The sequence below is a fragment of the Phoenix dactylifera genome, chromosome 12 (assembly GCF_051530095.1).
Source record: "Phoenix dactylifera cultivar Ajwa chromosome 12, Ajwa_hap1_PhDact_Kaust_v1.1, whole genome shotgun sequence".
Lineage (NCBI taxonomy): Eukaryota > Viridiplantae > Streptophyta > Magnoliopsida > Arecales > Arecaceae > Phoenix > Phoenix dactylifera.
In genome coordinates, this window is record NC_143201.1 from 3,104,703 (window position 1) to 3,118,735 (window position 14,033).

Here is a 14,033-nt window from a genome sequence, read left to right on the forward strand (position 1 = left end):
AGCCGGAGATCCTCCAATTATGGTTGTTTGTGATTGATCGGTGCGATCACCATGATTGTATAGAAACCATGCAGTATATGGTGCAGCAGCACGCTAGGGCCTATCCAATCATCGCCATTGCATGAATCACTGATAGCTGAAATTGGAGAATCAGCTCTCTCTGCAATTTGAATCTGGATTCGAACTTGATTCTCGAGCCCTTGGGTGTCTTCTTGATCATCCCATCACTTGGATGGTAATCAAAAAGCTCAATTACTTACTTTTTTGTTAGTGCGGCATGATTACATTGTCTTTTCTCTAGATGCAACCCAAAACATCAGAATGTAACAAGTCTAGCAGCAGCGTTGGAGCCAAATGGCAGAATCGCAAAGTGCTGACCCTGAGTGGCCTCCTGCGGCATGCTGCGCTGGGATGCAGCAGCTCGCACATCGGACGGTCACTTGCCATTGCTTGGGGAACAGTGTGAAAAAGCCAGCTTCCCTCGAGACCAACTGTGACAAGTGAGTGCAACAAATAGGAGCTGGAGTTTTTTTATTTTGTGGTGATTTTGTGGATAATTAACTTAGTATATAGTGCAATTTTCATATAAATTTTAGTCGTTCATTTTTTTTTTTTTATCATATCAGAAAGTTCCTGGCAAGTGAGACAAGTACCCTGGTGGCTTATTTCATTTTCTTAATTACATGGCCATTCTTATTTAGTTGATTGATTTGCTCGGTTAATATCTTGATCTCAGGTTACTTTGTGAGTAGAATATTTTTAGTTATAGACGGTCTATCTTTAGTTTCCTTACCTTCTCTTGCCTGATAGAAAGTGAGTGATTTGGATTCTTGATTTTTAGTATAAACAATCTTACCATTCTCCCAAACCATGATGGAATTTCACATAGTGCCCTAACCTTAGCCATACATAAAGCACTAACAGGGATTAGTTAGAAACTCAAACAGTAAAAAAGCCTGTTTTTCAAACGTAAAGTTTTGCTCTCCTATCATGGCTACAAGCTCAGGATTTCAGTATTTAGCTATAAGAACATTCGAACAGAGCATAGTATTCATAAATTATACTAAAGCTACACAAAGAAAAAAGACTTAAAAAACACAATAACACTCGAGAGATCTCGAAAAGAGAATATTCTTTTTATTGATAGAACTTCTTTAACCAATCACCGTTTACAATGCTCAGAAGGGGTTGCCCATCTAAGGTCCAGAGTTTGTATCCACCATTTGAAAACAACTCGGTGACGACAAAAGGCCCTACATAGTTTCTCGCAAACTTCGAGTTAGTGCCATGCGTTCCAATAGGGTCTCTAACTTTTCATACCAAACTCTTCTAGGCTGAATACTCGAACTTTCACTTTCTTCGTGTAAGCCCTTGTGATCCGGCGCTAGTAACTCTATGAATGATTTATGCCCATTTCCTCTTCTCATCCAGCAAATCCAATTGTACTAGCCTGCTGTCATTCTTTTTTGCTCACAACATTAATCCTCTAACTGAAGTCGTTGTAGGGTAATCTCCAACTCAACAAGCAAAATGGCTTCTGTTTTGAGCAAAGGAAAAGGTCTTGCTCCCGTGGGTGTACAAACAAAAGTACGATATGCTCACAGAGTGAAGGGGAAGATTTCATGCCAATCACAATGGGTCTTCATATTTTTTTTGAGAATGATAATTAGAGTAAAATTAGCTACTTCTACTACTCCATTTGTTTGAGGTTGAGTTGCGGCAGACTTTTTTATAGTTAAAAAAAATCGTAGCGAAGTCTCTAACCTTCTTATTCACTAAACTTGAGCCATTGTCTGCAGTTATCTAGTACCCTAAAAACTAATAGATAATATGCTGCTTTATGAAACGAATAACCTGAGTGCCTATAATGCTGGCGTAATGTAGCATATTTTGTGATGAAATATAATTGCTGACTATAAGGAACAAATTTGCACTACTATCAAAGAAGTGAGCTGCACAGGGAAAACCAATCCCTGTTAATTAAATCAAATTCAGGTGCAGCTCCTGTCAAATTTAATGGCGCAAAATATGCCTATTTGACCTCAAGAGCTGGATAGGGAGGCGGAAAACCAAGGCAGCTGTTAAATTTAGAAATGGTTCCCACATTATTGATTAACACTTGATTTTTTTAATGCTTTTATAGTGAGATCCACTTCTATCATTTAGTATTTAATGAAAAATAGTACATTTTGCATCCTCTGCATCAACATAAAGTCAGAAACTTAGTAAAAGCCAAACCTGTTTGATATTGTTTAAATAAAGTACTTTTGTAACTTTTAAAGCTAAAAAGCACTTTCCAATTGAAATAAGTGTTTCACAACATTATCTAACAAGTACTTCTACAACAAGCAAAAAAGGCAGAACTATAAAGCCTAGCTTCTAGCTTCTTTTTATATTCCTCCAACGAAGAAGCAATACAAGGAGTTAAGGTGTATCGGGTGTTGCTTTTGATTCATAAGAAGAGCAAAAGCCAGAAGCTAGTTTTTGTAGCTCCAAATACTTATTTTTTGATGAAGTACTTTTTAGCTTTAAAAGTCATAAAAGCATTTTTTTTAAAGCACCAACGACACCCTTAAGAAAACTAATCGATACCTCAAAGGATATCTAGGCAAGTTGAGGCACAGAGACTTAAAACACATAGTGGGGTTCCAGTTTTGAAACGAAAAACTAATTATTTATTTGGTTTTTAGTTGTTTCTGGAAGATCTTGTGCCTTTTTTATTTATGGTTGCTGATCATTTGCATATGTTTATTTCTATCATGCAGGATCAATTGAGAGTCTGTGAGAAGCTAGGAGATGCTGAATGTTTCAGATGAATAAAGAGATTACCACCTCTCACTCTGGGAAAGTTTAACTATTTTATGTATATGTAATCCCCCCTCAATGGATGAATAAAATAATTTTGTCATAAACAAAGTGTTCCTTGTTTCCGCTGTATAAAATTTATATGGACTACCAACAAAATGAGGTGTAGGAACATAAATAAGATGAACTTACAACCTCATAAAAGAGTAGGTGGACCTAGCTAATATGAAAGAAAATCTACAGACTGGTAAAAAGAATTGCATTTACATAAGATGGATGGCATAGAAAAACTCATAAAACAATGGACCTGTTTGGCATTATTGATGTTTTTGTGTTTTTGTTTCCCTCTAAGAAAGTTCAAAAAGCATGGTGATTGGCATTGGGACCACATTTGCTTGAAGCTTGTGTCATTCTTTATTTATATTTTCAAATTTTCTGAAAGTGGTAAATTTTTGCTGCCAAAAGCTTTAAAAGTTTTACAAATGATTTGAAAAACAAATGGGTTCCATAGTATATATTTGTTATGCTTGCTTGTGTCATTCCTTATTTATATTTTCAATTTTTTTGAAAGCAATAAATCTTTGCTGCCAAGAGCTTTAAAGGTTTTATAGATTATTCGGAAAACAAGTGGATTCCATATTACTCTATCTTTTTTACTTTATCTCAATTTTCTTCTTAAAATTTTGAAAACAAAAGCAATAAATTAGTTGGCATGAAGATAATTTGCAATGTGCATTGCTATAGATGACAGGACAGTATCAACTAGTGTGAACTGTAAAATCTTTGAAGGTTGGTACCAAGTACCCTTACATCAGTTTCAGCCAGAGATTTGCTGTCCAAGTTGTTACAAAAAGGAAAAAAGGACCTTCCTAAGTTTGTGTTATAACAACGGTAGGGATGTTTTTTTGGATCACCAGTTAAGTTATCCACCGAGTATACTCCAGAATTATGTTGTTCTTTGACATGCCCATGAAAAGAGAAAAATGAGAAAGAAAAAAGAAAAGAACTGAGAACAGAAAATTAAAAAAAAGCATGTTATTCAAACACTACTTGCACTGCAACCAATTGATTAAGCTGAGTTGCATAGAGCTAGATTATAGCAACACTGGACCCATTCAAACCACCCCTTTTTGTATTACATTAAGGGCTGGTCATGGGGTACTGGTTATTTCCACTTCACTCACAAACAGGAGAGGGCCCCACACAAGTTTTTTAGATGTTTACAGTGTCAGCTGCTACAATTTACCTTACAATTGCTTATCTCATGGTGGAGTGTAGTTTAGGGGTAAACATGTGATCTGCACTCACAGCAAAACAAAGACTAAATATGCCAGTTTTAGTAAATAGATGTGTTGGCTTCCCATATAAAAGGAATTGGAAACATAAATATAATCTCCATGAGACCAGAAAAAAAGAAAACAAAAATCTAACATTTTTCTAGAATTAGCAGAAGCATAACTTGCAACATTAACATAAACCTAAATGAAATAAAAGGATAAAAAAGATCACTCCAATTTTCTAGCATGAGCCATACCAGATTTTGCTAATGGCACGAAAATTGGAGAGTACCTATGATGTTTAATTACCATAAGTAGAACAAAGGTGTTTGCAACCAGGAACAGTAAGCTTGCCAACCACAATTGTATGAAGACGTTCAACCCCTTGAACTCCAGCAGGTAACCCCACATTAACCAATGAAGCTGAGACCCCATCCAAACAGAAATACAGATCAAACCTTTCCATTTCAGTCTCATGTTGCTCCATGGAAGAATCAAAGGCAAGAGGCAGAAAAACCACACAAAGTACTGTGCAGTCATAACCTGTCAATTAACAGAACAGCAGTCAACACAAATGGGAAATCACACTAGACCTGACAAGGGATCGGAGATTAATCTAGCAAATAGCCATGAGTTTTCATCGAGCAAGGTAGCACATGAGAGTAATAAGAACTGGTTAGAAACTCATTAGCAATTCCTATGCTAATCAGTTTAGACTAGGGCCGGTAGCATTTTCTATGGCTTCATGATTTAGGCTTCCTTAATTGTAAAATCAAAGGGATCAAAATACTAACCTTGTTGAAAGCAACAAATGCAACTGTCTGCACGAAAAGGCAAAATGGAAGGTCTCCTGCGAAGCACAAGATCAATGCAAACTGCACCATCAGTTGAGGAAGAAAAGAAATGAGCTTCTCTAGCGCCGAGAATCCCTGCTGGTGATGAAGATAGATGTGATAGAAATATATTGAGAAGTTGTGCCTTGGATCACTACGTGTGAGATGATACAGCAGTGCTTCATTTAAGAAGTCCCATCCATAGAGATAGAAGAATATAGCAGTCCAGAGGAAGAACATGCATCCGGACAGAAAACCAAACAGTACTGTGTCCCTTGTTATAATGCCTCTAAGGAAAACCCATGGAGCAGTCCAAGATACAGATGGTTTTGCAGCTCTAGTATCAGAACTTTGACCAGATGTGGTTTGACTAGAACTCCACTGCCAAAGGTAAGGCTTCCCAGCAGGACTTATATTTTGTTGACTGAGAACAAGGACTAAAGGAAGGGAATATATGATAGGGTAGATCCTAAAATGGACGACAAGCCCGTACCAGAATGCTGCCTGAACCACCTTACCTGTAAATGAGAGCAGCAAGTATCAACAAAGATGCTTATGATAAATTGCAAAAGTTTTAGTTTGAACGATGGTAAAACTGCTTATCACTACCTTAGTTTGGAAACCAATTTTTATATTCATTATAAAGGAATTACAGATTTAGGCTCGCCAAATCTTTAAAGTTATATCCCAACAAATTTTTTACTTAAAAGTTAAAACTAATCACATTAATACAGAGGCAGAACTTACACCATTCATAAGACAAAGGATTATCCACAGAATAATCACACAAACAACGGGCTCACAGTTTCCTCTGGTGCCAATGGTGAAAGTGAATGGATTGAAGAGCCAAGCAGCCACGGACCAAAGACGCAGATTCTCAGGCACGCCGCGTAGCTTCAGAATAGTATCTATAAATAAACCCACAAGCAAATCTGGAAAACAGAAAACGATTCATTTCAGGTAGTTTACTGTCAAATGTCACAGATAACAGTAACCAAGTGACTTTAATTACTCAAATATTCTACCTATTCTAACTGTATTTTCATGTGGCCACATATTTTTAAAAAAATGTAAATGAAAATAAAGTTCTCTTGGAATTTTCGGACCTTTCAAGGTCATAGTAGTTACCAATCATAAGGCAAAGCAGTAGCTTTCTGTATATCATTTTTAATAAACACATTATCCAATCATTGAGTCTGCACCTCTATAACTAAAACCATAACCATCAAGCAATGACCCGACTATGTGGTGTTCACTTTATGAATCCTAATTCACCAATGGTTTTAGTTAAGAGCAACCTCTCATGCTACTTTGAACTTTTTAAGTGCTAAGCACTACCATTCCTGTTACCTTATATCTTCTCTCCCTCCTTTCGGGCACATTATTTGGCTTTAGAATAACCTCCACCAAAAAGACCACAAGTGAACCTGCCAGACAAAGCTCCATCTAGCCCAATAAAACATAAGTGTTTCTTAACTATACAGAAAGCATTGCTGATAACTATTCTTATATATAAACCTGAATTGACATCAGATTTTAATACCCATAGAGTAAACATGATAAGATACCTGCAACTGCCAATAGAAATTAATCACTAAATTGATTCAACCTCTCTCTCTCTCTCTCTCTCTCTCTCTCTCTCTCTCTCTCTCTCTTTCTCTCTCTCTCTCCCCCTCCCTCTCCCCCTCTGGATGGTGAAGTCATCTAATCCAAGAAAATCCAAGTGTTTTTCTAACCAAACAGAAGCATTGTTGAGAAACCATTCTTACTCATAAACCAGAATTGACGTCAGATTACAATACCCATAGAGTGCACATGGCAAGATACTTGAAAATGCACTATATAAATTAACCCCTACACCGATTCTCTCTCTCTCTCTCTCTCTCTCTCTCTCTCTCTCACACACACACACACACACAGACACACACACAAGCTTCCTTCCAATGAAAGGTGCCAACATGAAGCTATCAGATACCAAGGCTTCAAATTGCCACCCAGATAAGGCCCCAAAGCGAGAGATTGCATCACCTATACCAGCAAAAACAACATCCAAAGCAAACAATAGAAATTTCTTCTCAATTTTATATGGAGTTTTATTATATATCACAACAAAAAATAGAAATTTACCTTAGAAGTAATTGCTTAAAAAAAAGTTAATGAGCAATGTATATGCATTTCTTAGTTTCTGCACAATCATTTTTTTAAGTCATAACCTAGGTTTGTCACCTCGGACAACCTAATTATTGCTTGATTGAGCTCCATACCCCAAATTCAATTCACCATTATCAACATTAGATCTTTAGTTGAATGTGAAAAGCTATACATCAGAGTTGTTACTTAAAGAAATCAACTTTTCACAATGGCAGCACTTCTCACGCTTCTTCTAGATCCCTAAACAAATAAATATGGAGTTCATAATAAATTTTCCCAATAAATCAAACTCGAAAGTAGAGAGGATCAAAAGGGCAGCAAGAATGAGAACGAAGAAGAAGAACCGAGAAAGATAGCACTTTTCTTCCATGCCTGCAGCCGAGAAGAGGAGCTTCCCCCAGGATCTATGGAAGGTGGAATTGGGGACGAGCAAGAAGGCCAGGAGAGGGGAGTAGCGGTACGTAGAGCGCTCGAACGGCGACCTCCCGGCGGCGACCATTGCGGCGGCGTCGGAGAAGACGAGGTAGTCGATGTCGGTGTAGCGGACCTCCATGTGGGCGTCCTGCCATTCCCCGTAGACCACGAGGAGGAGCCTCAGCACGGCGGAGAAAAGCATCATCCGGCGGAGATCGATCGATCCCATTCTGAGAGGAACCCTAGCTCTCGATCCAAAGCTCGCCCCTTATTTTTCCCTCTCTTTTTTTTTTATTTGGCTAATATAAAGCCCGAGCTCGTCTTCTCCTTGGTATTGCTGACTAGGATGTAAACGGTGCGCGATTGACTCCGTCCGTATTCTTCCGACCAATCAGGATGTGAGATGCTAATGATTTGACTTTTTTTTAGGGCCGGAAATGGGGCCGGGCCGGGCCGGGCCGAGACATCCCGGGCTGAGCCCAAAGTATTTGAGGGCTCTTTCTAGGCAGCCCTAGGCGTGGTCAGGAGCCGGAGCTAAACTAGCCAGCCGAAGTGATGATGTAGTTGTTTAGGCCCTTTTTCGACGTATTTGGATGATAGATATTATGCATACTAAAATGCGACATGTGCCATATATATATTATTGTATTTTTAATTTCAATATACAATTTTGTATAAATAAATACTGAAAGAAGGATTCAATTTTTTTAATAAAAAATTACATAAATAAATGCTACAAGAAAAAATTGAATTTTTAATCTCATGGTTAAAAGTAGGATAGAGAAGGATAGCAAACACGTGCACTAGAAAGGTGCAATGCGGAAATCCTAGTTACACCTCACACACAATCAAGTAGGAGCTCAGATTATATAGTAGTACAGATGTTCGGCTAGAAGTCGCCTTTTGACTGGCTAATAAGTTAATCTATTTAACTTGTTTAAGATCTTCTTAACGTACTTGAAACCCATCTAATCAGTTTAAAATCCATTTAACTTATTTAACTTAATTCAACCTGTTTATTAAATATGTTATATGCATCGAGTCGAGTTACTTGTTTAATAAAATGGTCGGGTCTAAGTTTGGATTTTTGACCTATTTAATAAACATATTGAGTTTTAAGGATAAATTTTTGATCTGACCCACATCCAACCTAATCTGTGTTCAACCCAATACAACCTAATTAGCATTATCTGCATTCGATTTGTCCTAATCTAACCCAATTGCCACTCTATAGCATCAGGAAGGGGAGGGGGGGTAACAAGGGAGAAGGATGGACAAGTCAATCCACCTATCCACCTTCATCTTTGATTACACTGGGGCTACGAAAATAAAAATACGACAATTGCATACTTCTGTTTTACATGAATAAAATGAATCAGGCCGGGCCTATTTAATTGCTATTGAGCCTGAGCCCAATCTTAATTCCATTTTGATGCCACTAAGCCCAAACATGGCCTGTTGGGCCAAGTGCTGGCCATTTTTGTACAAATTCGAGCCTTACAGATTGGGCCGGATGGGCTGAATTTGCTAAAAGCCTACCCTTGGCGTTTATTGGCTCCTACTTAAGTGGTGAACCTACACATCTTCCCAGTCCCAGGGTAGTCTTCATGGAATAATCATACTACTATGTTTAGAGGCAAAGCTAATACAACCCACATCTTTCCAATTGCACAGCTCCGAACTGAACGCCATGACTTGTCGATATGTCCAACCAATCATCACTTCATATTTGTTAGATTGAAATATTTTAATAAAACATTAGGTGTGTCTAGATCTCATATTATCCGAGTTAGGATGGATCGGAGTAGATAAAGCTTTAAAAAAATATTTTTTCTATAGAAATCAAACAAGTAATATATATATATATATATATATATATATATATATATATATATATATATATATATCAAAGTTTAGGGCAAGTACTCGCATTATCTGTATCCAGTTTGAATCTGCTATGAGTTTTGGGATGAAGACCGGTCTAAACGAATCGGAGGCAAATTATTCAAGAACTATGAGTCTATGACAGCCTTTTATATGCGACAACCAAAATAAAATATACGAATAGTTATGATTTCTTTAAATACTGGCAAAAGAAGAAGTTCAAAATTGTGACTTTTATTTTATTTTATTTTTTTCCCGTGAGTCAGGATGGAGTACGTAGACATTAATTGGTCCATGATATCATTTACTAATCACCGACTTGCAGATAGCTACCGGTGAACTAAGCAGCGACAGGACGGGCTTCTATTAATACATGCAGTCCCGTAAATGAGTCTGTAAATATTAGAGACTATGTACTGCCCGGCGAACACCGTACTGTGGCTGCGGAGAGCCCAATGAACGTAACTGAACTATAAATATATGTAATAATTTTGTTCCGTAGACCAAGGCTTGTATCTTAAGACCTACGTGGAGAGATGGTTAGAAAAGTCCCTGTCTTCTTTCGTACGTCGACATCCATCTCAATTGCAGTGCAAGTAGATAACGAAGTGATGAATCTTATCCTCATCTTTGACTCATGCAACTCGATAGATACGTTGCCATGATGAAGGTATGGAATTTCTCCCGGAACAAGCACAAAAGCTGTGGCTTTGTGGACAGGAGGAGGTCTATCCTTCCAAGAAAGAATCTCACTTTCATAGCTCTTGCTTTCCAAAACAGACACAAGGAAAAGATGCCTTGCTCTAGCATCCAGTTGAGATAGGGTATTCTTATACTCCAATTGATTGGCCATTAGTCGCATAGTATTTGTTTTGTGCTTTAAGGCCTATCAATGGCATTGCCGATCGATAGTGTTGTATCGAAGTGCTCGGATGTGGAAGGGATCCGAAATTAGTTTGGTCCGGCTTAAGCCGAAGTTACGTGGATATATTACACTTGAATCGAAATGATCACATGTTCTGAACCAACCTGGAACAATCCAAAACAAGTGCAATAATTATTTTCACTACCCCCTTTGAATGTAATTAAGAAATTACTTTTATTTTTCATAATATGTTAGTCCGATATCCATGTTATTCATTAGCACTGTACATGGTTATCAATCAAACTTTATCTAGAATAATGTCTCCATACTGCTTACTATTCCTTTTACATTAGAATGTTTATGATATAATTAAATAATCAACTTATATGTTTATTATAACTCATATTTGGATAGTTCTTGTGTTGAGTCAAAAAGTCTGATTGATTGATAAATTCATATTATAGCCAAATTGATCCACACTGAAGGGAATTTGGTTAGGTTTGAGCTTAATTTTTTCACTTGATTCAATTATATATGAATTGCATCTGAGTTTTGCCGATTCTGATCCGACTTGCTTGCAATCCTATAAGCTAACAAATGAGGCAAACTTGGCCATGAGAATTAATACTTCTGGACAATTAATTAAATTCATGAAGCATTTAATGAATTTAGGAGATGGAATTACTATTATGATTTTGAGTCATACAAAATGTGCATTTGAAAGTGTTCTATCGAGAAAAAAGAAAAATTATTCCGAAGTAAATGTATCTTAATATAAAATGAGTAAAATGGTTTGAGTAGGAACCTTTTGAAGGAGAGGGAAGGCTACATGATTTTGAAAAAGACTTCAATCTTTTTTTAAAGGTTATATTTTCTCTCTTTAGTTGAGCAAATCAGTGAAATATCATCCACACTATGTGACTTGATCCTCATAGACTTAGCTTACATCAATGCATGCATCTTATCAAGACCATCAGCTTCTTGGTCTATGTTAGGCACTATCTCAAGATTTAGCTAAAGATCCAAGGACTTGAGTTTATCTTTTACCTTCTGTAATAGCCAATGGGACCACTAAACCAAGTTTAGATTTTGTAATGTAGGATGCATGTATCATGTTCAACTCCTATCTATTTGGTGCATGGTTGAAGAGGATATGTCTAGAGGATCCAAACTGTTATTATTAAGTAGCTAGTGATTGAACCGAACCTTTCCAATCACTAAAAAAGATCCAAACTCCTATTATTAATATTTAATTTTGATTTTGGCTATAGTAAAATTGAATGCTAACGATAAATATGATCAAATTGGCACACATGATGCACATGGATAGAGGTAAAAGGGTTGTTGACTTGATAAGAAAGACATATAAGGTGGCAAATTTGATTTTCAAGGCTTCCAATGTAAGAATTTTTTTTTAAAAGAAACTAATGGGGAAGGAAACACCAATCAATTAATTAAATGTGTTGACTCATTTTTTTAGAAAAAAAATACACAATGAAGTGAAATTTCAATCCATGGCTTGAAGGTGGAAAGAAGTTTATTAATTTTAGAAAAGTGAAGAAGTTTTAAGTTAGGTGAATGGTTTATTACTGAGTATCCAAATTGCTCTTCTTCCTAAAATGACCAATCCTATTCTCGCTATTCCATCTTTCTATTTCTTCCTTCTCTCTTCTTCTTTCTCTCTCATGTCTGCCAATCCCTCTCTCTATCCATACATTCTGTGCAAGCCATTTTCTATCTTCTTCTACATTATATCTCTTGTATCTTTGTCTACTGACCCTCCCCGTTCACTCTCCACAATGTGTCTTATGCACCAAACTTATGTGCCCATCAAGAAAATTTACTCGTTCTCTTTTTCTCTAATCCCTCTATCCCATCTCTCTCTTTCTCCTTCCATCTTCCCAAAGATACTAATCTTGTAAAATATTCATTTGTATAAAGCTTTATATTCATTTGCTCCAAAGCTATCAGTCTTAAATACCATTATCATCAATCTCATGGATCAATTTTACCATACACATGCCATGACTAAACTTAGTGTTGATGCACATCAATTTTTACTCCTCATAATGATAAGTTGACAAATCCATTGACCTAGTTTTACTAGCTAACAGTGCCAAGTTTACTAGCTAGTTTATTGTCATAAAAATACCATCCATATGAGCCTCATATATACCACTTTTGCACATAAAGTTTATTACTTGTTACACCAAAGCTATCAATGTTGAGTACCATTACTAGATCTAAGCATCGATTTTATCAACCGGAGCCATGATGTACGTTATCTGTCAAGATTCTTTAATCCTATTTTATTATCTCAAAATGCATTTTCATTTAATTAAGTACTAAAATCAGGTCCCTAAATGTTGCTCAATCTTTAGCTTACTGTATTTATAATTATTTAAATGCATCCTTAGATCTTGGGGTCTCGACATATTTGAATGTTCCAATCCTCCATGGTGGTTAAAAAATGTCTATGAGATTGGGCATGGTGATTACCGCTATAATGATTGAGGGGTGGTTCTACACCAGCATCTGCAAAGCAGGTCCCATGGGGCACCGGACAACAATGGCACTGGCAAATTAGCTTTGAATTTATTCTAGGGCATCATTTCCAAGATTAGACTAAACCGTGAATGGGTATGAACCATAGGTTGCACCCTCTTGCTTTTAGAGAGAGAGAGATCCCATTAGAGCTACAAGTGAATTTGACTGGGTTGAGGACAGGCACAACCCTAATGCAATCTATGTTTGAGTTAGGATCAAAAAATTCAAATCTAATCCAAATTCTTTTGGGTTGGATCAATTAAAAGTTTTGCTTAAATTTTACGAATCCATCTAATTTTTAGATCCAATTGGGTCAAAAATAATTCAAACACCAAGCATTATATCATATATAAATTTAATCTAAAGCATCCCTTCCTCCTTTTTTTTTGCTCTTTTTTTTTTATCATCTAATTTTTTAAATATCATTGGTCTGGTATACCATCGAGACGATGCAATAAGTGTTGTAGCGCATCAATTATCTCATCTTATTTTTGTAAATCTCATTTATTAATATTTATATATTTTTATAATTTACAAAATGAAATAAGATAATTGGTGTGGTATAGTGCCGTATGGTGTAGGTATAGTTTCTAACAAGGATATAAAGGGTTTATATATATATATATATATATATATATATATATCATTCACTCGGGTCGCTTCCAAAGGAGACTAACGTTTTGTCCGATACGCAGGCGACAGGATGGTACTCCGGACACGTGGGGCGCTCACAGTACTCCCCCGCCCGACACATCACATCAAGGTCAAATCAACGGCATTAATTAAAGTCACGAATTTCCAAGCTTTGAGATGGGGCCGAAGGGAAGAACGAAATGCAGGGAAAGGGGAGGTGGGAAAAAGAAAAAAAGAAAGACTTCTCTCTCCTTTCTAGCAAAAGAGATTGATGGGACTCTTTGTCAGATGAATAAAAATTTATTTTTTTTTACTTATTTCGCTCTGGGCCCTTCCATTTTTTTATTGCAACAAGTTACTATAAAAGGTAATAAAAATCCTGGGTCTTTTCATAATTTATTATTTTCTTAAACAAATTCTATTTGGGTGAGCTGTGGATTCTCTACTCTCATTTTTTACTACTTTATTTGGTGGGAATGATACCCACCGTCCTTTTCCTTGCTCGGCAATTGCTCGGCAAAAACTCGCCTATATTATGGAATTATTATATGATGAAGATTTGAATAGTAAATACATTAGGAGAAATCAAACATTAGTTAGTTGTTAACTGGTTACTAAATTATA

The 14,033-nt window shown here is 36.6% G+C and overlaps 1 protein-coding gene across 1 annotated transcript; it reads right to left on the reverse strand.

The window, feature by feature from the left end:
- Positions 1–4,139: 4,139 nt before the first annotated feature.
- PNT1 (mannosyltransferase family protein) lies at positions 4,140–7,770 on the reverse strand. Its single transcript, XM_088708230.2, has 4 exons — positions 7,439–7,770; positions 5,665–5,847; positions 4,877–5,433; positions 4,140–4,625 (listed from the first exon to the last, which is right to left on the reverse strand). The coding sequence occupies exons 1-4, from the start codon at positions 7,707–7,709 to the stop codon at positions 4,311–4,313; spliced, it is 1,326 nt and encodes a 441-aa protein (XP_088564356.1). The 5' UTR covers positions 7,710–7,770; the 3' UTR covers positions 4,140–4,310.
- Positions 7,771–14,033: the final 6,263 nt, after the last annotated feature.